This window comes from Ruditapes philippinarum, unplaced genomic scaffold, assembly GCF_026571515.1.
Source record: "Ruditapes philippinarum isolate M1 unplaced genomic scaffold, ASM2657151v2 ctg10259_1_1_1_1, whole genome shotgun sequence".
In the NCBI taxonomy this organism is placed as follows: domain Eukaryota; kingdom Metazoa; phylum Mollusca; class Bivalvia; order Venerida; family Veneridae; genus Ruditapes; species Ruditapes philippinarum.
The window spans coordinates 1-27,683 of NW_026867345.1; the positions used below are offsets into that span (position 1 = coordinate 1).

The 27,683-nt window shown below is 32.8% G+C and overlaps 2 protein-coding genes across 3 annotated transcripts; both read left to right on the plus strand.

Annotated features, from left to right (window-relative positions):
- Positions 1 to 9,859: 9,859 nt before the first annotated feature.
- LOC132735793 (uncharacterized) lies at positions 9,860 to 26,993 on the plus strand. The gene is made up of 7 exons (XM_060722789.1): positions 9,860 to 10,383; positions 18,577 to 18,771; positions 19,932 to 19,975; positions 21,004 to 21,041; positions 21,275 to 21,404; positions 21,700 to 21,745; positions 26,850 to 26,993. Exons 2-7 carry the CDS (start codon positions 18,660 to 18,662, stop codon positions 26,858 to 26,860), a joined length of 381 nt encoding a protein of 126 aa, XP_060578772.1. The 5' UTR covers positions 9,860 to 10,383; positions 18,577 to 18,659; the 3' UTR covers positions 26,861 to 26,993.
- LOC132735792 (uncharacterized) lies at positions 10,381 to 15,492 on the plus strand. Of its 2 annotated transcripts, none has more exons than XM_060722787.1 (3): positions 10,381 to 14,648; positions 14,843 to 14,921; positions 15,284 to 15,492. In XM_060722787.1, the coding sequence occupies exon 1, from the start codon at positions 12,367 to 12,369 to the stop codon at positions 13,873 to 13,875; it is 1,509 nt and encodes a 502-aa protein (XP_060578770.1). In that variant the 5' UTR covers positions 10,381 to 12,366; the 3' UTR covers positions 13,876 to 14,648; positions 14,843 to 14,921; positions 15,284 to 15,492. The 2 variants fall into 2 exon arrangements, with proteins under 2 accessions (XP_060578770.1, XP_060578771.1); XM_060722788.1 differs by having other exon boundaries at positions 14,846 to 14,921.
- Positions 26,994 to 27,683: the final 690 nt, after the last annotated feature.

The window sequence follows — 27,683 nt, forward strand, 5'->3', positions numbered from 1 at the left end:
GAAAAAAGGCCTATGCCCAAGTAAAAAGAAGCAACTGGTTTTCTTGGTTTTAGCTGGATACTACGAAAATTCATTGCTTATTTGCAAAAATTGCTTCCCATTGACAGATCTTAGAAGAAAGGCACCCAAAATAAAATCATATGGAAACCAAAAAATGAAAAACCCTTTAAACGACATTAAGCAAGTACTGACACAAAACACAATACTACGACTTCCGACTTTTCAAAGTCTTTGTTTGCAATGTGATGTTTTCAGATACGGAGTAGGGGTGCACTTTTTCAACATTTTGATGATGGTTGTTTCCCATAGCTTACCAGTAAAAAATTGTTGAATCGAGAAAAAACTATGTTATCAAAAGGGGAATGTCTTGCGATGGTTTTTGGAAAAAAGAAATTTCAAAAAAATTTTTTGTAGGGAAAGAATTTGAGCTGCATACAGCCATAGCTCCTTTTAACGTATATTCAGAAATTAAAGTAGAAAGTGGCCGCATAATATGAGATGGGCATTATTTCTACCAGAACTATAAGTTTAGAATATACTGTGAAAGGAAAGGACAACGTGTGTGCAGATTACCTAAGTAGACTCGATACTTGAAGAGACCCTTGTAATTATCATTTTGTTTGAAAACAGGTGGAGTGTTTTCTTGAGTGAGGGGCTGTCAGAATAATCATGAAAGTTTATATGTAAGATTACTGATATCTTACAACGAGTTAATTTTTCCCCTACAGTGAAATATTGTTGTAGATGAAAAAACGAGTTAAAATATTTCTTTACATGATACATGTTTTTAAGATTAGAGTGTAAATATCATGTTTTTTAAACCAGTCGCTGTATGTATACATGTTTTAAAGGTCAGATCGTTTGCTAGCAAATATGCGCGTTTATTTAGAGAGATTTTAGATCAGTTAGGAGACACACGCTTATAGTGTGAGGGGTTATTTTTTTTTTTGGGGAAAGAAGAGAATTTTGTTTTTTTGAAAAATTTTTTTGTTTTGAAGTAGTTTTTTTTGGTTTGTTGAAGTGGTTGAATATAATTGTGGGACTTAATTGATAGGTTTTTTGGTTGTAATTTTTTTGTTTTGGTTGTTGAGTTATTTGTTTGTAAAGATATAATTTTATATTGGTTGAATTTTTTGGTTTTATACAAGTTTTAATTAGTTGCTGCTTGTTTTGGGGGTATTGTAAATTTTGGGGTGTTTTATTTTTAAGTTGTTTCTAAAATGCTGTTTAGATTGTTTTGAATTTAAAATATTGTTGTATAAATGTTTGTGGTTTATACCGTATCTTAGAGTTTAAAAATTTCTTTTTTGTGTTCTTTTTTGTGTGGGGGGATTTTTTTGTTGTTTTATCTAGTTGTTAAAGGGTTGGGCTCGCCCCGGTGTCTTGTTTTAAAAAGACCCTATACGTGGAAAAATATTTCAAAAGTGGCTTAAAAAATGATGTGGTTTGTTTTGGGTGTAAATAAAAGATCAGAGTTCTTTTTTTTGGGGTAATAAAAAAATTTGGTTTTTGTTTACATGTATATATTTTTTGAGATAGAAAAGGATAAAATATCTAAAAAAAAATAGTGTTAATAAACAATTTAAAACATGCTAGTTTTCCAATGAGAATATTTTACTTTTTTCAGGCGGTGCTGCCCAGCCTCCTATCTTGGAAATTGGTTCTAGTATTATTCTAAATTTTTTTTTTAATAAAAAACATCAAAGGGGCCATTTCCACAGGTTTATATTGTTGCTAACGCTAACCCGACTAAGTTATCTTGTATGCACGACAAAGTAACTCTAGCGCATGACATACTAACTCGCACGCACGACAAAGCATCTCGTGATTACGTATGTACAAGATGAATAAAAACATTCCCATGTCACCTCTATGTCACCGTACAAACACTTCAATAAGATAATAAATAATAATCATATATTCACCGACTTAACTTCATAGCAGCAACGTTTTAAAGTTTTCGAGTGGAACATAGTGCGATTTATGTGCTGCTTACATGTGTTTAACTTAATACACTAATATCATAAACGATCGGGACAAGGTCCAAGCAGTTAAGGTCGCCGATTTAAATCACTTGGCCCCTGACACTGATTCTTATCAGGTGCCTGTCTCTTTGGTTGCATATTTCTGCCACCAGATAACCTGATTATTAAGCTGGTTAAAATGATAAAATGATGGCAGTTGTTTTGCACTAAACATGCATTTATTTCCCGTTATGATCTTTTACTTTATTGCAAAAAAAAACTAGTTACGTAACTAGTTTAACCTGATAACTAACTAGGTAATTAAGAAGGTTAACTAGTTACGTAACTAGTTAACGTCTTAATTAACTAGTTAGTTATCAGGTTATCTGGTGGCAGAAATATGCCACCATATGTCTCCCCCAAACACCACTATATAAGTTTGAAAAGTTTCGCCGTGATAATAGATAAATTTTCATCTGCGACCCCAACAAGCGAAAAGTCGAGAATTTACGAGTTAAAATGGCGGGGCGCAAAGCGGAAAACACAATTATTAGCAAGGGCGCGGAATGAAGTTTGATAAATGAAACTTCACCCCATGGGGCGCGGAGCGAGATTTAAACACGATGAGCGGGCGCTATTAGCGTATTTTCGCTCCGCGCCCCGCCGTTTTATTTCTTAAACCTCGCTTCCGCAACCGCGCAGGGCGACGGTTTTCTTTATTTAACTTTGCCCCGCGCCCCCGCCATTTTAACTTGTTCATTCTCGACTTTTCGCTTTAGCGGTGGTCGCGTGGCGAAAACACGAATGGCAACAGTTCAGCCACCATAAGTTTGTTGTTTTAATTATCGAATTATTTTAAAAAGTTATTTCATAATTTGTGGCACATCAATGCATTTTTATTGAAATGAACTTCGTATAATGCCAAATTATAATATAATATATATAATTAGGGATTTCAAATTTCTAAAAATAAGCTGAAAATTCTGATAGACCAAAAAAAAAATTGAACTGAAAAACATTGAAAAATCACGAAAGTCAGTATTTTATAAATGTATTGTTTATGGATATATTTAGCTTTCACCATTTTTGAAATTAATGATCTTTATTCTTCCTCTTTTTTATTTTGAGATGTAACAATAACGGGTTCTCAGTTATGTTAAACCAGACTTGATGACATACAATTTAGTTGTTGTAAAGCAAATGGTATAGAAAGAGCACCAGAAACTGTTGACTGGTTTTTTCAAAGGCGAAAAAAATCACTATTTCAGTACTTGCAATGGAAAACACACGAGTGGAGATAGTAGAAAGCTTGGTTACCCAAAGAACGTTCATATGTTAGTGAAAAAATTAACATTTACATCGTAGATACAGTTGGGGGATCAAGGAGCTCTATTATCTGTCGGAGTTCTGAATTTAGATATTGCGAGTATGACAGTTCATGCCTCTAATGCTTAAGTGGAATTACAATTGCATTGCCCACCAAAACTTATTAATGAGAACTATAGACATATTTGAACTCCCACTGAGTTTTCAAAAGCAAAGAAAAAAAAGTTACCAAATAAAATCTTTTAATTCTTACATAGACCAACTAGGGCACTTAAACAAAGGTAGGACATGCAAAATATATAGAAATAGGACACAGATATATATTAACAATCGTATTTTTGTTTTAGCCCGATTTGAGTGTAAAGCGTTGAACATTTTTCTATTTTCGGTCATTTTTTCACAAGTGAAAATTATAATTTTCTGAAAACAAAACCGAGTAAGCCGAATTATCTGAAGTTATGCACAACAGTAACTGATGTAGACATACATCAATTTTAAAAAAAATAATTTCCAGTCCCGTCTTGTCCAAAAAGGGAAAACTCAGTTGGAGCCCCTTAAATGGTTCTGGTAAAAAAAACGAAAACTAGAAAAAATTTTTTATGGTATCCTAAATACGTCTTAAAGTCTATTATTTTTACTCCATATTACCTTTTTTTCAAAAACTCAAAGCTAGGCTTGAGATTAATGATTGGAAATGTCGTATTTTAAAGTGATTTTTCAATAACAATTCCAGTAAAAACAGAAAAATGCAAATTGTATAATGCTTTCTTCTATTTACGTTGATTATTATTTATGCACATAGTTCTCAAAAAAAAACAAAACATTCAACGATAATTACATGAATTTACTTTTTTAGTTTTTATTGCAGGCAAATACATTGCTAAATAAAATACAAACCATTAAGTATTCATTAACAAATGCAAAATTGGTTGAGCAACATTAGATTACCGCCTTTTTCCCCTTTAAGCTTGATATCTTTATTTCCTTTCATATTATGATACACGACATTATTATTAGAAGTAAATATCATTGGTGTATTTAATTGTAAAAAATATCAATGTGTGAATCTATTTGAAAAGGCAATAAGGGACAACTTTTGATTACTATTTTTTAGCTGGTAATAATGCAGGCACAAAAAACGCGCGGTAAGTAAGCTACATTTTTATCCAAAAATCAGACGGTTCAGCGAAAACGGTAAGTGACAAACACCACACAGTGCCTTGCCAGACCAAAATGATAATTGAAAAATGTATTTATTTATACATTCTTAGTGCTTCTGCTAAAGAAAAAAGCTAGTCAGTTCACATTACTTTTCTCAGGTAAAACAATTTGTTTTTATCACCCGCAGTAAAATGTGATATATTCAAAATATAAATTTAATGTTGTCATGTTATCTTCTAAAATAGGGATTGTATATTTTTTCCTCATATTTTCAAAAAACGAAGGATTTTAAAACGTTAGTACAAGAATTTCATCTTTTTGACTTGATATATTTTTTTAAAAACGATTTTCATTTATTTTATAAAATACAACATTTAAATCAATATAAATTTCATTTTTTTTTTAAAATTTTGTATTTCAATGAGAAGTAACATTTAAAAAAAAAACAAGGAACAACAACAAAAACCTAAAACAATATCATTTTTATTGTGGAAGAACAAATGTTTATCTAAAGCCTGACAATATGAAGTTGACCTTTTTTTTGAATGTTAGAAGTGGAAACCTGCGCCAGGTAACATTGGTGTATTCAATTCACCTCTTTTAATTCAACATAATAAGTCGTGCTTTTTTTATGCCACCGCAGCATCTGCGATGCGGGTGGCATAAAGTGTTTGTGTGCGTGTGCGTATGGGCGCATGTAATGTGTGTATGTTTGTGTGTCTATATTATGTTAGCATTTATATAGTGAAAAACCTTCTTTGTGAAAAAAACCACTAGTCCCTATGTCTAAACCAAACTTGGGCAGGGTTTGATACCGCCTTGGGTAAGGGGCTTACAAAGATGTTTAAGGAAATTTCATTTCCATGCAGAAGCCTTTGGTTACCATGGCAACCAAAAAAGGAATTATAAGAATTAAATTTTTTAAAAAATCTTTTTTGTAAAGACCCACAAGGGGCCTAGAGCCATAGATAATTTTGCTTTTAAATTGTCCTGGCATTGTTCAAATTATAGGCCCTTGCGGTTCAAGATTGGGGGCCCCCGCACCCATGCGGGTTATTTTTTTCAACTATATTGTACATGTCTGAAGGTTTACAAGGCTTTAAAGCTTTGACTATTGGTATACGATATTCAATCTATATGTATCCATATCATCAGTTAAAAATGCTGTTTAACATCGGTTTTTAATTTCAGCCTGTAGATTAAAATATCCCAATCGAACTCAGAGCCAAAATTTGGTTTGTTTTAGTAAAGCAACATCTGTTGCTTTCGGATATAAATGAAAACCCTGTGATAATGACCAAAATATAGTTTGATTAAGTCGTGTAATGAGTAAAAACTTGCCTTTTATACGTTTAAAGGTCATTTAGGAAGAAAAATGATACAGGGGATTTTTAAAGTTTGCGCTTGCTTAAGACAAAAAAACGGCTTAATGCACGTTGTCGCTTGGCACGTTAGACTATATTTCACTCATAAACATTCATAAATACTAGGGAAATCACTGTGGAATTTAAAAACAAATTGAAAACTTATAAAATTGTAATAATTTTATTTTTTACAGCCCCAGACTCAGCTCCCAGAGATCTAACACCAATACCCGTCGCAGAATGCACCCCCTTGTCTGTGGACGCTGACATGGCAGCCCCCTCTAAAGGGTCCCAACGGAACAAATATTTAGGTAAGGTGTAACTGTAACTATGGCAAAATAAATTTCTGCTTTTCCATTAAGACTATAGTAGCGCAGGAATTGTAAATATATTGATTTTGCTTTTTGGTGACAGGGTTAACATTTTTATTTAAAGCTGAAGTGCATAACAAGTGTAACTCTAGAGAATAAAAGCATGGTAGGATACAACTGGTTTAAAGCTTTTTTAATTTGTTTGCATACTGTTTGTGAGACAGTTACTTGTTTAGATAATGCTTTATTAATGAATCAAAGAGAGAAAAGATAAATCATTGAAGTCTATGAATAAACATAGCCTTATTAAACAAAGGCTAAACTCAACGGTTTAACAAATATAATTTGAGATTTACCTAATATAATTTGAAATATGTCTGGAATATTTTGTAAGTTATTATTACATATTAATTGTGCAGTTCAAGACATAAGTAGTAACACTATTCGCTACATTGAAGTCTTAAATTATGACTTTTCTTTTTTCCTTTGGATTTTTTTTCTGCTTCTAGATAGGTTTTTTTGAACTTTGACCGTAGTATTTTATGACCCGGATATCTTATTGCATTTGATGAATAAGCATGGGGAAAGCTTTTGCTAAACGATTTTAGCAGGATTTACTACTTGCTGTTTTGATCGACATAGTCTTTGTCACAGTTCTCAGTGATTGATCCTTCAATATAAGTAATTGAGTCACATTTCTCAGTGATTTTAATGCTTCAGTATAAGTAAAAAAATTGTGTCACATTTCTAGCGATTAATGCTTCAGTATAAGTGATTAATTTTGTCACATTTTTCTCAGTTTGATAAATGTTTCAATATAAGTTTGATTTCATTATGTCACATTTATCAGTGATTAATGCTTCAGTAAGAGATTAATTGTGTCACATTTCTCAGTGATTCATGCTTCAGTATAAGTGATTAATTATGTCACAATTTTCATGTTTGATTAATATTTCAGTATAAGCGATTAATTGTGTCACATTTGTTTGTGACTTAATGGCTTCAATATAAGTTGATTGAAATTATGTCAACATTTTCTCAGTCATTTTAGTAATAGAAAGAGCACCGAAACCACGGAGGTTATCTGATTTGGTACGAGGGGGCGTAGCCCCCGGAGTATTAATCAGATTTACGGTGTTTTGGGTGTTCTTTTCTTTTTGTATCATAGTCAAACATGTTAAAAAACACGTTCCCTGTTTTCAACAATATGAAACCCCCGGCCCCAAAAAATGAAACCAATGAACGAACACTGGAATATTGTATTTCTGTCGCTTTCCTTTCTCTGCCCGTTCACCCCAATATGTAAACCCCAGCCCCAAAAATGAGCCCAAATCAATGGGCATGTTTCTGGAGTGCGGGTTTAATAATTCCCGCACTCCCAGTTAACGCACTTGCATGTATATGTTTACGATTTTTAACCCTGAACTTTTCAACAGAAAGGTCTCCAAAACTATTGATTTACAATTGGCCAGTTACACGTCATAATTCAGCGCGTTGATTAATTTTAAATATTAGCGATTTTTTTTCCTAATTTTGAGTGAAATTCATTATTGATGTAAGTGATTAATTATGTCACCATTTTACAGTGATGGGAATGCCTTCAATTATTAGTGATTAAATTTCTATCAATTTCACCAAGTGATTAATTTTGGTTTCAGTATATACATGTATCTGGATTAATTATGGTCACATCCCTCCACGCCCTAGCATCGGCTTGAAGCGATACTCCCAATTTCTCAAACACTTAATACTGCTGGCAATCAATGATCCCGATGGACAAGTAAGGATATAACAACTCTGAAGTAAATTACGGGACTTTTTACAGCTGCCACACAGCACTTGACACCTGCTGTTGAGAAGTATAAACATCTGGAAACAAAATGATCCCTCGGAAGCAATAATCACAAAATAAATTACAAGAGAATTGCAAACTCGGTTTGATTGAGTCTGTACATGAGGGATACTGAATAAGTGCAGCATCCCTCACGCCCCTAGCACAGTCTTGTGCAGTACTCAATTCTCAACACTTAAAAAAGTGCTAACATCAATGATCATATGATCACTTATACTGAAGCACTGTTTTTCACAGTTCTTTTTGCATTAGCTTTTTTCATCTTTATAATTGTAACAAGGTGTATTTTTAGGGTAATCTGTGTTTTGAGATGTTCCCCAGTTTTCCTGTGTTTTAGTCCATATTGTTTATGTAAGAGTTGCTTTCCCCTTGACTTTGGCGGAATTTGTTACGTGTCTCGTGAATCTCGTTTTCATTTCGTTCAGTGCGTTGGTTTTGGTAGCCATTGAGAGAGGAAGGTCTCTCTGTTCAGAAGTTGTGATGTTTTTTTACACTTTAACATGTTTCTTTTTGGGTTGGAAACAGTTCATCTTTGTATAAGGTAACTATTGCAATGGCTGAAGTAATTTATTAAAGAATTATTCTTTGTTATTTTGGCTAAGTAATGTACATGTTTCATTTCGAAGATAAATCCAAGATGGCTACTACTTTCAACTTTTAATCCTAATTATGCCTATCTTTTACTTATCTCAAATAATTTGCATGTATATAATAATTAATGGCATTGTTCTTCACAGCAGCACTCGGTGAGATTCATTTGTGTGGATTTGTGTGGGATGATGGCGTATATCTTAGTTGTTGTGTAAAAGGGCTAAAGATCCTACAGATCTGTAAGTTGATATTTTATTGTCTATATAGTAAAGTTTTATATATATTAAAAGGTTTTCTTTTTATGGGAATTTTTTTGAATTTTTAAAAACTTTTGCATTGTTACAAAATAAGTGTTAAACACAGGGGACCACTGTAAACATTGAGTAATGGACGCTTTTAATTAAAAAACTAGGGAAATTAGCTTTTTAAAATATGTTTTTTTTAAAATAATTGGGATTTTTAATACTTTTGGGTTCGAACACAAGTTTTGTTTGGGGGTTTTTTTTTTTTAAAACCTTTCTCCAGGGGAAAAGTTATATTTAAATTATGAATGATAATTTAAAAAAGAGATAACCCCTTTTAATGACTTATAAGAAACTCCCCAAACCCTTTTTGGGAAAAGGGTTTTACTATTTACTATTTTTTAGTTTCCCCACCTTTTTCACATGGGTTATATGATTACGGAACTGATGGTTGGTTTTCAAGATGTACCGGGTTTTACTTTGTGAATATATCAGATGAACTGTTGTAAATAAAGAAGATTTTGTATATATTGATACCCAAAATTACAATGGAGCCCCCAGTGATGTAGTTAACTAGCGACAAGATCCAGATCGAAGATTGACAACATTGACTTTTATAATCTGTTACAGAAGTGATATTTGTATTAAGTGATTCATTTTGGACACTGAAAGGAGTTGTATTATTTTGTAATGCAACGGTGAATTGAATTTAGTCTACAATTAACAAAAAAATATTATTTTAAGTACTGTAAAGACTATATTTTATAAACAAAATGTTTTAAGTAATCCAATACTTCACAGCAAACATTTTTTATAGAAGATTAATTAACAATTTTCATAAATATTGATAAATATTTGTGCTATGCAAATTTGACATGTCTTTAGTGTAGGAAAGATTAATCAACCTTTGACAGAGGACACTTTTCGAGACTTGGAACACATCTGGTTAGAAGATCATCAACAGAGGATTATTTGTAAAGTGACAGTATGTAAAGACATTGACTGTGGTTAGATAAGCAGTGGTCCTCTCTGTGCAACTGTAGTCCAATAGATTAGACGTTACAGGCTTGTTATAGTTTTATGTTGGTCAAGCCTGACGTCTAATAGTTATTGCTCAAAAACGCGTAGCATTTTGAAAATTTAAAAAAATGTCTGTTGACTTGCCTTTCAAGCTTTATTCAAAAGCTTATCTTCTGTTTTTTCAAATGCATGGTCTATCATTAACAAAAACTTTCAAACAATGTACTTATCAATTAAAAATAAAATATACATATCAGTCTATTTCGCTCATCGGCCATACTGGTTAAGTAAAGCGTTTTACAGATTGATTCCAATTTTTTGAACGGAAAAATATATTCGAACACACTGACGGTGCATGGGCAATTATTTCGTTGAAAAAATATTCCGTTAGAAACTTCTGGACTCATTTAAACGCTTGCATTTGAATTAGCCAATCAGATTTCGCGCACTGTATGGCGGCCATTTGTATATTGGCTGTACAAGGAATTTAATTAAATGAGAGGATTTAATCATGACTTTTCGGATGTGACAGTTCAATTATTTTGTTAAAAGGTATTTATTTTTTAGTTTTGTTCATAAATAGGTCAAAATTAATGTGAATACACGCTGTTTTAATTGTTTAAATTCATTAGATCTAAATCGATGTCTAATGTCAATTTTTTTGCTACACGATTTTGCAAAGATCTGTTAAGACCTAACGTAACATGGAAAATGAAAAATGTAAAATATCAGATTAATGAATGATAAATATGAAATAGGTTACGTATAGGTCTTATAATTAGGACTATGTGCAACTGTAGTGAGTTAAAATAATTTTAGTAATAATCTAGGTCACTTAGGGTAAAAAAAAACTAAGTACGGGTATTTTTTATTTTTTTCTTCCAGTAATTTATTTTATTTCTTTTAGTTAATTACGTACATATTTTTGGGTTTAAAGTGACCTTGATTAAGAAATCTGTATTTTGCATACACTTATGTTTATTTTATTTTAAAAAAAAAGGTGCGATATTGTAAGCGGAAGTAAGTAAGTGAGATCACAATTGCACTGCACTTAACCAACTTTAAGTACTGCATGAGTTTAACAAATTCTTTTTCTGGTGAATAGTAGCTTAACCACATAAATCTCTCAGCCATTTTGGATAAAATTTAAAGAAAAAATTCAAAAAATTGTAAGTTTCTTCAGCCATTGTAAAAGAACCAAAATAGACACTTGTCTCTTCCATTAAGGTGTTTATGGTATTGTGTATTGATTGACCTACTTCTGTCCAAGGTTAACAGGTTTACAGTAGGGACTATTTCAAGATTAACTTTTCTGGAGGTGTGTTTTGTTTCTGTGTTCTGATTGGTTGAAAACTGTCCTAGATTTATGTCTGACATTGACATTGGATATTTTGACAGCTGATTTAGTTGGGAGAATTTGGTGAATTGATATTTATTCATTAATTCACAGTAGTAGACCTATTATCTATTGATAATAAAAAGCATATAAATAATTATCAATTAAAAGGTTGACAACTACACTTTGAAGTATTTATAAAATATTTGTTTAGATATTAATAATATTTTTTCTTACAGCGGGAGCATATTTCCATTGAATATAAACTTTCATAAAATTATAACAGATAATTTTGTATTTCCTTTGCAGATAAAAATAGTTTAATATTCTACATTGGTTAAGAATACAATGTGACTTTGATGTTTCACACTCAGTAAATATTTATGAATTAATTGATTAATTAAAAATAAAATATTTTAATTAATTAATTTATTCTTCAAATGTAAACAATTTGTTTGTTGAATGAAATTTATATTCATTTAACAATTTGAAGTCAAGTAATTAAAAGTATATTGACTAGGAGGTTATCATAGCATATATATACACATAAAGTGTACCATACAAGACAACCAGTTGTGTTTATTTCATTCCCCCCCCCAGCAATAAAACGTTAAAACACCCCTCCCCATCTACTTTCAATTAAACTAAATATTTATCATGAATACTTTCTAAAAAGTTTTGACAGTATTGATGGTATAAAAAGGGATTCCATGTGTTTGAGTTATTATTGCAAACAGAAAATTGATTGCAATTAATACTTAAGTAAACCATGCACAATTCATTGTGTTGATACTTGTTATTGCAAACAAATACATTGATTGCAATAAATATTAAACTTTACGTAACATTATTACTGTAATACTTTGTTACGGTAATAAATAAATTGTTCGCAACATATACTTCGGTGTGCTGCAGCTTTCGTGTCTTTATTTTATACGGTATTTTAAAATACGCTGTGAACATTTGTGATTACATGTTGTAAATATTTGAAAATATTCAAATACTGAAATATATCGGACATTTATGAATGCAGTGTTATGAATATTTGGAAAAGAGAGACTGGATAAATTTATATACACTGAAATACTTAGTGTTTAAATTTGTGGATATATTCTTTAGAAGGATTTCGTGACAACTGAAGTTATTCTTCAGCAGTGAATCCTCGCAACATATATTAAAAGGAAATATATATATTGAAAATGACTTCAAAAGAATCTAAAGCAATGGAAGAAAAGGATCGCAAACTTCTGGAAGCATTTCATGAACTAGATGGAAGCGAAGGCATTGAAACGAAGGAAGATCTTTTAGCATTTATCAAGCACGTCGGGACAGGATTATCAGGAATCAAACCTGGTGCTTCGGTACATATTCCAGAGACAACATCTTCTAAATTTCCACGCATTTCATTGTTTTATGGAGAGAAAGGCAAAGGAGAAGTGGGCAAGTTATTCAATATAGACAAGTCAAGAACTACTCCTTACCACGCCATGGGCAATGGAATTTCCGAAAGATACAATAGAACACTTCTAGACATGTTAGGCACCTTACAACTAGATCAGAAGCCAGATTGGAAGAAATACCTGCCGACATTAGTTTTTGCATATAACAGTACTAAGCATGAGACCACAAAGTTTACACCCTATGAATTGATGTTTGGAAGAAAGCCAAGGTTACCTATAGATTTTCTATTTGAAACACCCACAAATGAAAGTTCTAGCGATTTGGCAGATCCAAAAACATATGTAGAGGAATTAAAGCAAAGAATAAAATCAACACAAGAAGCAGTTAAAAAGATTTCTGATCAAGCACGATCCAAGCAAAAGCATTATTATGATCGCAAAGCAAAGGCAGCTCAAATTAAAGTTGGAGACACTGTTCTGGTAAGAATCCTAGCATTTGAAGGAAAACATAAAATTGAAGACAAATTTGAAAAGGAAGCTTGTAAGATAATAGGCCAACCCAACCCTGATATACCTGTATTTGATGTAAAATCAGAAGATGGTAGTGTAAGAAGACTACATCGTAATCATTTATATCCATTAGAGTTTCTGGAGAAAGAACCAGTTTCTGAATCAAATAATGGAGAAGCCATGATTAATGATACTAGGGTCATAGAGAAGAAAAAGATAGAAGATAAAAGAGAATGTTTAAATGATGTCGACATCAATGACGAAGAAGACAGTAGTGGAGATGAGATTGTATTACATACATTCAAATCTGGGGACGCCTGGACTCCAAGTACTTACAGTAAAAAATGGACAAGTTTACCAAAAAAGAAGACTACAGGTGATGATAAAAGTGAGGATATAACTAAGAAGAAAGTAAATACAGAAAAAGATCTAGAAAGAAAAGATAAAGATGAATCTCAAAGCAGTCACACTGACAGCAAGAGTAAAGATTTAGAGACAGAATTAGATTTATGTGAAGAAATAGATTTAACCCAGGAAGATGAAAGTTTTGAGAACAGTCTTAAAAATACAGGTATCAACACACAAGGAGAAAGTGAAATTAAAGATTCAGGGCCAAGAAAATCAGAAAGGGTACGAAAAAAGCCGAAATGGATGTCAGATTTTCAAACATATCAGATGACCACAAGATCTGTTGATTCCAGACTGAAAGCTCTACAAAGCTTGTTTAATTCAGGCATTTTGGATGACATGAGCACAGAAATTGCAGAGAATATGGTCAGTTCTGTATGGAAACACTAAATCTTGGATGTTTTTAGTTATGTGTAAAAAATTGTTTTTAGTATTAATCTTTATGTGCCTTATATTGTATGTTTTATATTGCAGGAATGCAATTTTTGAAAGTGGGGAGGAAAAAGGAAGTATATTAAACATCTCTTTATTTTTTTCAGAGACCAGAATATCCAGGAAATTGCTTTATTAACAAATGAGTCTTGTTTTTCAGAGTGTAGCCAGAATTTGTTGGGAAAAGAATTATATTTGATAAAAAAAACTGAGTATTGTATTTAATATTGTAATACAATTTCTTTATTACAGTTTTTATGTGGTTAAATTTATTTTATTCCACAGGGATATGTGTGCTGAAGTTTACCTGCTATAATCATGATTTTATATCAGGGTGACCTTTATTGCCTTAAGGTGGTTCAGGCGTTTCTGATATTAAGGTGGTTCAGATAGTTCGGTTATTAAGGTGGTGTAACCATTATTTTTGGAAAATGACAGGTGTCATTTTAAACAGGCCAGGGGAGAATGTAACAAGGTGTATTTTTCGGGTAATCTGTGTTTTGAGATGTTCCCCAGCTTTCCTGTGTTTTTATCCATATTGTTTATGTAAGAGTGCTTTCCCCTTGACTTTGGCGGGAATTTGTACGTGTCACGTGAATCTCGTTTTCATTTCGTTCAGTGCGTTGGTTGGTAGCCATTGAGAGAGGAAGGTCTCTCTGTTCAGAAGTTATGATGTTTTTTACACTTTAACATGTTTCTTTTTGGTTGGAAACAGTTCATCTTTGTATAAGGTAACTATTGCAATGGCTGAAGTAATTTATTAAAGAATTATTCTTTGTTATTTTGGCTAAGTAATGTACATGTTTCATTTCGAAGATAAATCCAAGATGGCTACTACTTTCAACTTTTAATCCTAATTATTCTATCTTTTACTTATCTCAACTAATTTGCATGTATATAATAATTAATGCATTGTTCTTCACAGCAGCACTCGGTGAGATTCATTTGTGTGGATGATGGCGTATATCTTATTTGTGTAAAAGGGCTAAAGATCCTACAGATCTGTAAGTTGATATTTTATTGTCTATGAGTGTAATGTTTTATATATATTAGGTACTTTGATGAATTATTGAATTCTAATAACTTTTGCATTGTTACAACTAAGTGTAAGCACAGGGACCACTGTATCATTGAGTAATGGACTGCTATAATTAAGAACTATGAACTTAGCTATGAACTATGTTTTTGATATAATTGGAGATGTATAAATAGCTGTGGATTTGAACCACAAGTTAGTTTGGGTATTTTACCTACTCCAGGTAAAATGTATATTTATTATGAATGATATAAAAGAGAGATAACTCTTTATATGACTTATAAGAATCTCCAATCATTTGGTAAGGATTGTTACTATTTACTATTTCAGTGCCTACCTTGTTCACATGCTTATATGATTACGTAGACTGATGGTTGGTTTACAAGATGTACCGGTATACTTTGTGAATATGTCAGATGAACTGTTGTAAATAATGTAAAGATTTGGTTTGTCAATAAACTACATATGATCGAACCTGAAGAGAAGATTTTGTATATATTGATACCCCTGAAGAGATACCCAAAATTACATAATTATAAATGAACCTTGTCCCTCAGTCCTTGTTTAAAAAAATCTTTCCCTTTATGTCTTTATTTTAATGGTTCAAATGAGCTTTTTCCTTTTTCTTAATTACCTGAGCACATTAAGCCTTTGTTGAATGAACCCTTTCCAAAAAGCTCTTTTCCTCTGCCTTTTTAAATGATTTTTTTCCTGCCTTTGAAACATGAGCCCTTTTTGTCTTTGGTAAATTTGCTCCCATGCCTTTATAAAAAAGAGAATTTTTTAACCCACCTTTGTTGAATAACATCTTTACAAAATGTTTTTTTTTCTCGAGCTTTATTTCTCTGTCTTTGATGGGAGTTCTTTATGCCTTAGTTAAAATAGCGCTTCAAAGGTTTACGGTGTCATTATACCCCCACCACAAAATGTAGGGGTGGTGAGGGAGGCTATAATGGATTCGCTTTGTCGGGTCGGTCGTTCAGTCCGTCCGTCCGTCTCTATTTTCGTGTCCGCTCTATAAATCCTATACCAATTGAAGGATTTTCTTCAAACTTGACCCAAATGTTCATCTGAACAAGGGAATGTGCAGAAACAATGTTGCTTATGTGAAAGCTCAAGGTCAATGTCACAATTGAAGGTCAAATATCAAACAACCAAATATTAGACAGTATGTCGTGTCCGCTCTGTAAATCCTACACTAATTGAAAGATTTTCTTCAATCTTGGCTGAAATGTTCACCGTAACAAGATGATGTGCAGAACCCATGTTACACTTTTGCCGGCTTAAGGTCAAGGTCACACTTGAAGGTCAAAAATTGACTTAGAAATATTCTTAAGTTTTAACATGTATTTGAATATATCTGAAACTAGAAATGGTATTTGCTTGAAACTTAAAGTATATATGAAGTGTCACAATTAAGATATGCAGGTTAAGTTTCATAACTCTGTATTGCATTTTGACAAAGTTATGCCCCTTTTTAAGTCTATAAATTTACAAACAATCAAATATTAGACAATATGTCGTGTCCGCTCTATAAATTATATTCTAATGGAAGAATTTTCTTCAAACTTTACTCAAATGTTCACCTCAACAAGGTTATGTGCAGAACCTATGTTACCCTTGTGCCAGCTGAAGGTCAAGGTCACACTTGAAGGTCAAAAATTGACTTAGAAAATGTTCTTAAACTTTAACATGTACTTGAATATTTCTGAAACTAGCACAGATATTTGTTTGAAACTTAAAAGTTATATGAGGTGTTACAAGTACGATATGCTGGTCAAGTTTCATAACTCTGTATTGCACTTTGACGAAGTATGCTCCTTTTTAAGTCTTTAAATTTACATACAATAAATACTGGACAATATGTCGTGTCCGCTCTATAAATTCTATACTAATGGAAGGATTTTCTTCAAACTTGACTCAAATGTTAACCCAAACTGGGCAATGTGCAGAACCCATCTTACCCTTGTGCAAGCTTAAGGTCAAGGCCCACTTAAAGGTAAAAAATTGACGTAGAAAATGTTCTGAAATTTTAACTTGTACTTGAATATTTATTTCTAAAACAAGAACAGATAATCATTTGAAACTTCAAATATATACAAAGTGTCGCAAGTAAGATATGCAGGTCAAGTTTCATAACTAAAAAAAGTGTGGCGTGGGGGATTGGGGAGATAACTTTGTTTTGTATTTTGATATGTATATGTATTTGTGCCACTAAAGTTATTCATTCCCTTAACCACCTTTCCAAGTTGTCTTCTGTCAAGGACATTGGTGGGGGTATGAATCGAATTCAGCGATAGTTTTAGTTGTGACAACAAAACTACCAAACTTGTTAAGATAAGCTCACTTCTTTAAGTAGTTAATGTCACCAACTTGTCCCTCCCTATAGTGGCTTGAATAGAGACTTTGGATTCTTTCATGTGAGGAATATATCCAGCTAGCTTACAAGATGTTTGTTGATGGTTGTACTCAGGTGCCGGATCTTGCCCGGGATAATGCAGGAATGGGCATCTGAAGTGTTCCTCCACTTGTAAAGCTGAAAAGTTGTTATATGGCCTTTACTGTGTTGGTTTGACTTAAAATCCAAATAAACAAATAAAAGTTCCTCTTCCTTTTTGCTAAAAGAAGCTTTTCTTCCTTCCTCTTCATTATTGAGCTCTTTTAAATGCAAACAATCTATGTTTCAATGATATTGTCTGTAACTTGTTAAATTAAGTTCTTTTCTTTTCCTATGTACAAAAAGTAACTTCTATTAAAAAAATCCGTTTTCTGAGCACATTTTCTCTTATTTTTGTTGTATCATTTCCTCCTTCCAATGTCTCTGTTAAGCCAATTTCTTTAATATTTTGTATTAAATAAAGACCATTGGTTCTAGAAGAGTGGCAGTCAATGACTGCGGTTATTTCTAAAAGAGCAGATGCGATAAAATCAGTTGTCACTATTGCCCAGGTTGTAACATGGATGGTATTAATTTATCCTGATAGGTCTATACTTGTTTTTGTGTTTCGGAAACAAAACAGTGCATTAATTCATTTCATAGAGTCACGCTCTTTTAAGATACTTGTATAGATATGTTTTTTTACTCTTTATTACGTCATTTCAACATGTGTCAATTCACCTTATTTGCATGTCATTGTTTATCTTTCATTTTTCATCCCAAGTTCATGATGTATTGTATGTTAGTACATTTTAACTTTTAACTGTATTTTGTGTGTAACAATACATGCATACTGTTTGAACAGTCCTTATTGCAAGGAAAGACAACTCTTAAGACAACCGTTTGTAAAGATAATGTACATAATTCATATTTGATCAACTTGTTCACCTTTATGTACATGTAATATATAGAACATGATAACAGTGGAAAGTCGTTTAGGTCATAATTCTATATGATATTGCCTTGAAAAGGAAATGGAAAAGTAATCATTGACAAAGAGGGCTACAATTGTTAACACAGATTAAGATTTTTTTATTTTTGTTTCAAGCAGGTTGAACAATATGCATTTGCTTGTGTTTTTGAGACTTTTTTAATTTCACAAATGAAATATGATCAAAATATACATTTCCTTACATAAAAAATATCATATAAATGATTGAACTTTACATTCTGCTTGCATTTCTAGGATACCTTGTGTTCTATACCACTGATCATACAAAAGATGACATCGACTGGGTCGTAGAAGGTGTTCTTGGAGATAAACATTCCATGACTATCACCGACCTTACTGCTGATACTACCTACTATTTCAAAGTTCAGGCGAGAAATAGTAAAGGTTACGGTCCAATGTCACCCATGAAAATATACAAAACTCACAAAAGTGAGTATATCTTCTCTTTTTTTTTCAACATGTCATTTTTTGAAAGAACATTTGTTCTTTTGTCCATGATGATTTATCTTGTTCACACAAAAATAAATCCTGCTGAATTTCCGTTATAGATTTGATCATTTGCCCTTCTTTAATTTTAGAACAGTCCATTCAACTTTTAGGGATTATCGGTATTAATACCAATTTTTAGGAAATAAATATAAATTCTGAGTGCATTGTTGTAGATTAATGCACGGTTTGAGTTAAAATGGGAAGAAATAAAATGACGAAGGCCGATAGTCCTGAGTGATTAGTTACAAACAACAAATTGAACATACTTTGTGCATTATTATACTGCAATGCAAAAAATTGATAATTATATCCATTTTAACATGCTTATAAAAAGAGAATTGATAAAAATGTACATTGAACGTAGAAGTTATTTTCCTGACTTCATTTGATTTTTTGATTTATTGATGTCATAATTATGATGTGTAACAGTTTAGAACATGACCATGCAAGAACAATTAGGCTGGCATTGCATTTTTTTCACAAATGCATTCATGTTTTGGAACATATTTATTCTGTCTTCAACCGCTTCAAATCACTATTAACACAAAATTTATCACAAATCCGGCCACCCAAGAACAACCTAACTTACTGTGTAGGGGACTACGTGTTTTCGTAGCATGCACGTTAAAGTTAAATGAAACGAATAACTTTAAATTCATTCCTCGGGATAAAGGAATCACGGAATGTATCCGGGCATGCCAGTATATATAACTTAATATCTGAAATAACATAAATCAATTGTAATCATTAACAAATGCATGATTATTAAACTGTGGAGCAAGATCGTGACTCATTTGAATTTCAAATGGCATATTGTCGATATAAGTATTCTAACAGTGCCCGTTTTGGGTTCGAGTGTGCCATCTGCAAAACGCCCTTAAAGTGACATAGTCCATAAGGAAGTTATAGTAGCGAAAATAATTGTTTCATCAACATTTGAAATACTCATTGAAATTGTACCAATTGTAGACTAATCCACTTGAATATCTATGCCGTACACGCACTAGTCGCAGACAGATTTGCGCTTTAACTGTTCCTATATGTTTGCTGTTTATTTAGAAAGCATTGTCTCTTATTTATTCATGTATTATTATTTACAGAGGATGTAACTGTCACAACTCCAATATCTACTCAACAGATCCCGGTAAGAATGCATATATATTAGGAAATTATTATTGTATTTGAAATCTTTATGATGAACACATCTGCGGACGTTTCTAAATTCAAAATTTCACCATTTTCGTGTTTAAATTTTGTTTAAGCCGGTGCTAGAGGGTGGGGACGGTAACGTGCATTTTCCAGTACCGTCCATCAACAGGCTCAATAAAACCAAGTCTGCAACATTTTCAATTTTGTAGTTTTTGGCGTTTATAGGGGTTCCTTTTTTTTCTATTTCACTGTAATAGTAAGGATTGAATATTTGATTTATGATATTTCCTTTAAGATTTTAAAAAATAGTTTCTCAAGAAATAAACCGTCTTAATACTAGGAAAGAATATTTTAGGATAAAACCTCTGTTATGTTAGAAATGAATATTTTAGAAGATACAGACTCAATCAAACAGAGTCTGCAATTTCATGAAATTTTGTTGCGATTAATGCTGCAGAGGGATCACCCTTTATCCAGATATTAAAAACTAAAACCGTTATGCTAGAAACGAATATGTTTGGATTAAACCGAAACTGTTATGTTAAAAAAAAGAATATTTTAGAATAAAACCAAAACGGTTATGCTAGAAAAGAATTAACAAGATTAAACTAAAACTGTTATGCTAGAAAAGAATATTGTAGGATTCAGTCAAAACTATTATGCTAGAAAAAAATATATTTATGATAAAACCAAAATTGTTTCGATTTGTATAGTCTTTAGGTTTCGTAAGTGCACAAAAGCGTTTATGTCGTTATTTTAACGCAAAGATAACTATGGATTATCAAGCAATTATGTATTAATTTAAGTGATTTGAAAAGAAAAAACAGCCCCCCCCCCAAAAAAAAAAACCAACAAAAAAACCGAAAACAAACAAACAACAAACAAACAGTCAAACAAACAAAACCAACAATTTCATGGGATAATTTGAATTCAATACACAGTGAAATCTAATATCAAGAAGAAACGATTTGACATCGTCTGATACTGTATACATGTATAATCAAAACACTCTTTGATTTTCAGGTTGACTCTGAGAGTGACGTCGGCACAATACCGGCAAGGTATGTTAAAATACCAGAAATTTGATAGCACAATTAAGACATGTTTAGTTTGTTGAAAGGTGTACCGCCTGTCGATTCCAGATTATACAAGCCTCACAGGAATTTCGTATGTATGACACTCATTGATAAATCTTTTTGCAGGAAAGTAAACAATGTCATGTTTCATTTCTTAGTTAAACCTATTCATTTTATTAATTCCGTCTCTTGAGTAAAGTCTGAAAATATGCTTACAGATTTATTATACCTCCACAAACGAAATTTAGGAGGGTGTATAAGGGAGTCAGCTTGTCGGTCGGTTGGTCGGTTAGTCCGTCGGTCTGTCCACATCATGGTTTTCGGACGATAACTAGAGTTTGGAATGAGGTATTGTAATCAAACTTGTTATATAGCAACATTATGTGGTAACCCCGGTTAGTATTGCATTTGAACCCCCTGGAGTCAAGGTCAAGATCATCATTACTAAAAAAAGGGAAAAGTGGTTTTCGGACAATAAATACAATTAGGAATGAGATTTTGTAATCAAACTTGGTGTATAGAAAACTTATATGAAGACCCCGATTCGGATTGCAATTAATTGTAATAATTTTTTGTACAGTTGATTAATCATTTACTTTAGGTTGAGTTCAATTATTTCTTCAGATCTTTAATTTGTACAAAGGTCAAGGTTGCTGGTGGGAGTATTAATCACCTTTACTCATTAACCCGTAAGTAAATCAATTATTTTCTATTCTCAAATACTTCCTAACAATAACAACAACAACAAACATTATAGGTTTAGGTTGTTGTATTTGACAGGATTATCACATTTCAAGATCAATAATTTCTCTAGTCTATTGCAAAAAACATCTGCTGGAATGAGGGCTGTCTCGAATTTCGGCGTAGTCATGATGAAATCAACTGAAAATATCTGAAACCATGAAAAGACTGAGAAAAAAAACAGAACATAAAAAGGTGGGTGGGACGGGAATATGTATGCTTTCTTCTGTCATTTTACGAATTGTATTCTGTCAAATACAGACCTCGAGTGACGCTTTTACACATATACTCCCTTATATACAGTACACGCACGTGAAAATCGTTCAAAATAATAAAGGAATGCGCAACAGAGTAAATCGAATTAACGTAAAATCATAAATATTTGCTAAAGATAAAACAGATACCATAAACTGCGTATTGTTCGAAACGAAAATAATTTCATTTACTCTGTAAACCGTGAGTAAATCAATTATTTTCTATTCTCAAATACTTCTAAACAAAAACAACAACAACAAACATTATAGGTTTAGGTCGTTGTATTTGACAGAATTATCGAGCAAACAAAGAAAGAAATAAATTGTAGAAAAACAACTCCATGAAGAAAACACCATTGAAGAAAATCACTATACATTACAACCATTAAATTTGAAAATTTCAAAAATTTATAACTACATTAATTTAAAGACCAAAAAAAAGAAAAACAGAATAAACTATACTCACCTTAATGAAAATTCTTTGTCTTAACTTTAATCATCTTGACCAGATCCAATCATCCATCAAAATCAATCATCATGGCTTTTACAGCAGTCATCTTGACTAGATTCAGTCATCTTGGCCCACCAGTCATCCTTAACCAAATTCAGCAATCCTGCTCCTATACAACGGTCATCCTGACCAAATTCAGCCATCCCGGCATATACAACAACGGTCATCCTGACCAAATTAAGCCATCCTGGCCTATACAACGGTCATCCTGACCAAATTCAGCCATCCCGGCCTAACCAACGGTCATTCTGACCAAATTCAGCCATCCTGGCCTATACAACGGTCATCCTGGCCAAATTCAGCCATCCTGGCCTATACAACTGACATCCTGACCAAATTCGGTCACCCTGGCCTATGCAACAGTCATATACAACAGTCATCCTGACCAAAAGTCTACAAAAGTAATATTGACAAATATTTTAGTCATTCTGACTACATTCAGATATGCTGGCCTCTGAATGTAACACATTGACTTAACTACCCTGGCCTTATTCTGTGTTCTTTAGACTTTTGTGATTTCATTTCAACAGTTTTCTACATAAATTAACAAGACTCTTAAACGTAATAAAATATTCATCTGAATATATTTAGTTGCAAATATCTCTTAAAAAATAATTAAACATATGTAATTGCTTAATTTATAGTATTGTACGTAATAGAAACAAAATCAGAAATAATAACATTAATAACTGTTAGCATGTAATCACCAATAATTCTAAAGTAAGTCAGAGTCTAGGATCGAACCCTAGCTACTATCGTCTCCACAATTGCAAGATTGCAGGATAATTGCAGATAAAAGTTAAAAAAAAGTAGGGCTTTTATCTCAAAATAAAAAGTGATGTATTATTTTTGTATAAAACAAATTAAAATAAATTGATTACTATTTAATAAGTTTTGCATTATGAATGTTTTAAATCAAATTTCAATACAATTATGTTTAATAAATCTAAATTCAAAGACACAGATAATCTGTTTTTTAATGAATCTTTCACAATACCATCTTTAGCAGTCGCACTTTTCCATCTACCATGTCTTTGCCAAAGTCTATCACTTGTGTTAATAATTACACAATAATGCGACTTAAACTATTTGCCGTCTTATTCAGCGAGCAGTTAATCCAAATAACATTTAAAGATCATTTTCTGCACATGACATAAATATTTTAAATGCGAAATTGTGCAATACCAAATCTGTGCTACCTTTTTCTATTGTGCTTACACAGTTCTTACTATCTGTATGCCATTGAACTGTTTAACCTTAAATTTTGAAATAAAGCTATCCAGACAAAATTGAATTGCTCACAGTTCCCAATACGTCGGACTCTGACAACGTTCATAATCTGACCATATTTTATGTGCCACAGAACCATCATAGTCAATATATGCAGCACCAGCCACCGCTGACGCATCAGAATATATGAACACTTCCGGTACATAATCTTTAAATAAAGATTTCTGAAAAGGAGAACTTAATATGTTTCTCCAGAATTCAAAAAATATCAGCTGTCCACTCTTCTTCTGCTTTCAAATCGTGTTTCAATTCTGAAATTTTCTGGTCGAAAATTTCTTGCATTTCTCCAATAAGAGCCCTCTTTTAATCTGAACTGCTTTCTTCTGTCATTTTACGAATTTAATCCTGTCAAATACAGACCTCGAGTGACGCTTTTACCATAGGAACTCGAGAACGGGACCGTAGATTTCAATCGTGTAACAGTTTTTAAAAACGTTTCTGCTACATCTAAATATCTTTTAGTATTATCCGAGTATATGGCCTCAAAAATATATTATCAATTGAACCTAATCTGTCTCTTTTAAAACTGGTAAAATTTTACGGTATTATAAAAAAAGACAAGGAGTGACATCCGCCATTCGCCGCAACGTTTTCGGCATGAGTTTTTCCCCTTTGGCTACAATTGATTACTATCTTTTCAGAATTTTGTTCCCGTTATTTTTGTCAACTATCAGATATCGTCCGGATATAACGTTAACGGTTTATTGTTTACACGTGTTGACATGTATAGGCAGCATTAAAACGGGCGTATTCGTGTTTTGATTTGTTGACATGGAGAAAACAGACACTTTAGTAATATGGTCCAACTGATTTTGCCTAACTGAAAAAAGGAATATTAAAACATGATCCCTAGATAAATATTTTAGGCACTCATCTGGTATTCATAACTAGAAAAATTAAAACAAAAATTAAGCATATCAAGGGGGATAACTTACGCTGAACGTTGCGGTAAATGGCGGATGTCACTCCTTTTCTTTCTTTTTTCAATATACCGTAAATTTGACTGATTTTTAAATTAGCAGATTATATTAAATTGAGATTAGATATTAAAGACCACCCGCTCGCATAATATGAAAAGATATTCAAAGGTCGGACAAACAATATGTAAAGCCGGTACGGATTCGGATTTATGCGCCGCAATATGCGATCCTGTTCTGGCTTTTACACATATACTCCCTTATATACAGTACACGCACGTGAAAATCGTTCAAAATTATAAAGGAATGTAAATCGAATTAACGTAAAATCATAAATATTTGCTAAAGATAAAACAGATACCATAAACTGCGTATTGTTCGAAACGAAAATAATTTCATTCAGTGAAGGTCTAGCTAAAGTATGGTAATTGTTAAAAATACGCAATATCCAGCTGTTATCAACATATAATAAGACTTATTGCGATATAAACTCTATAGTCTATAACGATTTTTAAAAAAAAAACGTTTCTAGAAAATAAAATTATAAGAACTTATTTTATTTAAGGAAGCAGTTCACGTATTTATACCCCCGCACAACAAAGTTGTAAGGGGGGTATACTGGAATCAGCTTGTCCGTCCGGCCGTCCGGCCGTCCGTCGGTTTTTTCTTGTCCGCCCAATAACTTAAGATTCCTTTGACCCTTTGTCTTCATATTTGGCATGGAGGGTAGACATGATTAGTAGATGACCCCTATTGATTTTGAGGTCACTAGGTCAAAGGTCAAGGTCACAGGGGCATTGACTTCAAAAAGCTTGTCCGCCCAATAACTTAAGATTCCTTTGACCTACAGTCGTCATATTTGGCATGGAGGTTAGTCATGATGAGTAGATGACCCCTATTGATTTTGAGGTCACCAGGTCAAAGGTCAAGGTCACAGGGGCCTTGACTTCAAAAAGCTTGTCCGCCCAATAACTTAAGATTCCTTTGACCCACAGTCTTCATATTTGGCATGGAGGTTAGTCATGATGAGTAGATGACCCCTATTGATTTTGAGGTCACCAGGTCAAAGGTCAAGGTCACAGGGGCCTTGACTTTAAAAAGCTTGTCCGCCTAATAACTTAAGATTCCTTTGACCCACAGTCTTCATATTTGGCATGGAGGTTAGTCATGATTAGTAGATGACGCCTATTAATTTTGAGGTCACCAGGTCAAAGGTCAAGGTCACAGGGGCCTTGACTTCAAAAAGCTTGTCCACCCAATAACTTAAGATTCCTTTGACCCATAGTCTTCATATTTGGCATTGAGGTTAGTCATGATTAGTAGATGACCCCTATTGATTTTGAGGTCACCAGGTCAAAGGTCAAGGTCACAGGGGCCTTGACTTCAAAAAGCTTGTCCGCTCAATAACTTAAGATTCCTTTGACCCACAGTCTTCATATTTAGAATGGAGGTTAGTCATGATTAGTAGATGACCCCTATTGATTTTGAGGTCACAAGGTCAAAGGTCAAGGTCACAGGGACTTTGACTTCAAAAAGTTTATCTGCCCAATAACTTTAGATTCCTTTGACCCACAGTCTTCATATTTGGCATGGATGTTGATCATGATTAGTAGATGACCCCTTTTGATTTTGAGGTCACTGGATCAAAGGTCAAGGTCATAGGGACTTTGACTTCAAAAAGTTTGTCCACCCATTTACTTAAGATTCCTTTGACCCACAGTCTTCATATTTGGCATGGATGTTGATCATGACTATAAGGTGACCCCTATTGATTTTGAGGTCACTGGGTCAAAGGTCAAGGTCTCAGGGACCCTGACAAAAAAAAAAGCTTTTCTTCTCAATTGCTAAAGAATGTCCTGTCCGCAATGTATTGATTTTGACATTTTCACATTTGAAGCATGTAGAATACATAACTTAGCAATGCACTGGCTTAGTAACCTCAGATTTGGCAGGGAGGTTGTCCTTGAGCTCTAAATGGCCACTGTTGATTCTGACAAAGTTGTATGCGGGGGTATTCACGCCATGATAGTGGCAGTTCTAGTTTTTTCAACGTGAGAATGATTACAATGATTTTTTACAGTGAAGATGTAAGTGATAAGTTGCTCAGAGCAACACAACTTCAATTCTATCGAGAAGAAATAATGACAGCTCAGAAGAGGCGACAGTTAATGGATATTGAGAAGAAATTCTTTAAAAATGCTAAGAAATATTTCCAAAGGAACGAAAGTGACGATGAAATTGAATAAGAAATGGGTGATTTGGATAGGTAAGTAAGAAAAAGAAAGATACAACAGAAGAAAGGTTGCAAACATATTCAAATGAAGATTTTTGTGATGCTTATCTCATCTACAGTTTCAAAGAGATCAAAACGTTCTGGTTTATTTGCTGTTTTATTCCATTACTCTAGTTTTAAAGATTGATTACGACTTATTTGGTTATAGAGCCATAAAAGAACAAGAAAGACAGTTGTTGTAAACTATTTTAACTTTCGTTCCCCAAGTTCAACATTAACAAGTCTTAAGATCAATATATTAATATCTGGCTACATACTGTTTTCATGTTGCAGCATCTAAATTACTTTTTTGATCTATTTTATATAGAGAACAGTTACTGCTTAATGGACCATTGACTGATCATTTGTTGAAATCAAAGAGAACAGACTGTCAACTGGTTGTCAACGTGATGGTTTGGACCTAGCTGATTGATGCTTACATTTCGAAAACTTAATTTCTTTTTTTTTTTTTTTTGGAAACGGTTATAGCTTCTTCTTCTGCATTATATACATGTGCAATATACTGCTTAAACGTGATGTGTAATAAAGACAGGGCATGAAATCAAATTTGTTCTTTCTTTTCTAGGGAAAATAATCAACGATTGCATGCAAATGCAAATTGTAACGGAAACACGTCAGTTA

Bases quoted from the DNA above. Each gene is read 5' to 3' on its own strand.
- LOC132735793 (XM_060722789.1), top strand. From the start codon at position 18,660: ATGACTATCACCGACCTTACTGCTGATACTACCTACTATTTCAAAGTT. The intron at 19,976-21,003 runs GTAAGAATGCAT...TTTGATTTTCAG, and splicing joins TATCTACTCAACAGATCCCG to GTTGACTCTGAGAGTGACGT. The intron at 21,042-21,274 runs GTATGTTAAAAT...ATATGCTTACAG, and splicing joins GTCGGCACAATACCGGCAAG to ATTTATTATACCTCCACAAA.
- LOC132735792 (XM_060722787.1), top strand. From the start codon at position 12,367: ATGACTTCAAAAGAATCTAAAGCAATGGAAGAAAAGGATCGCAAACTT.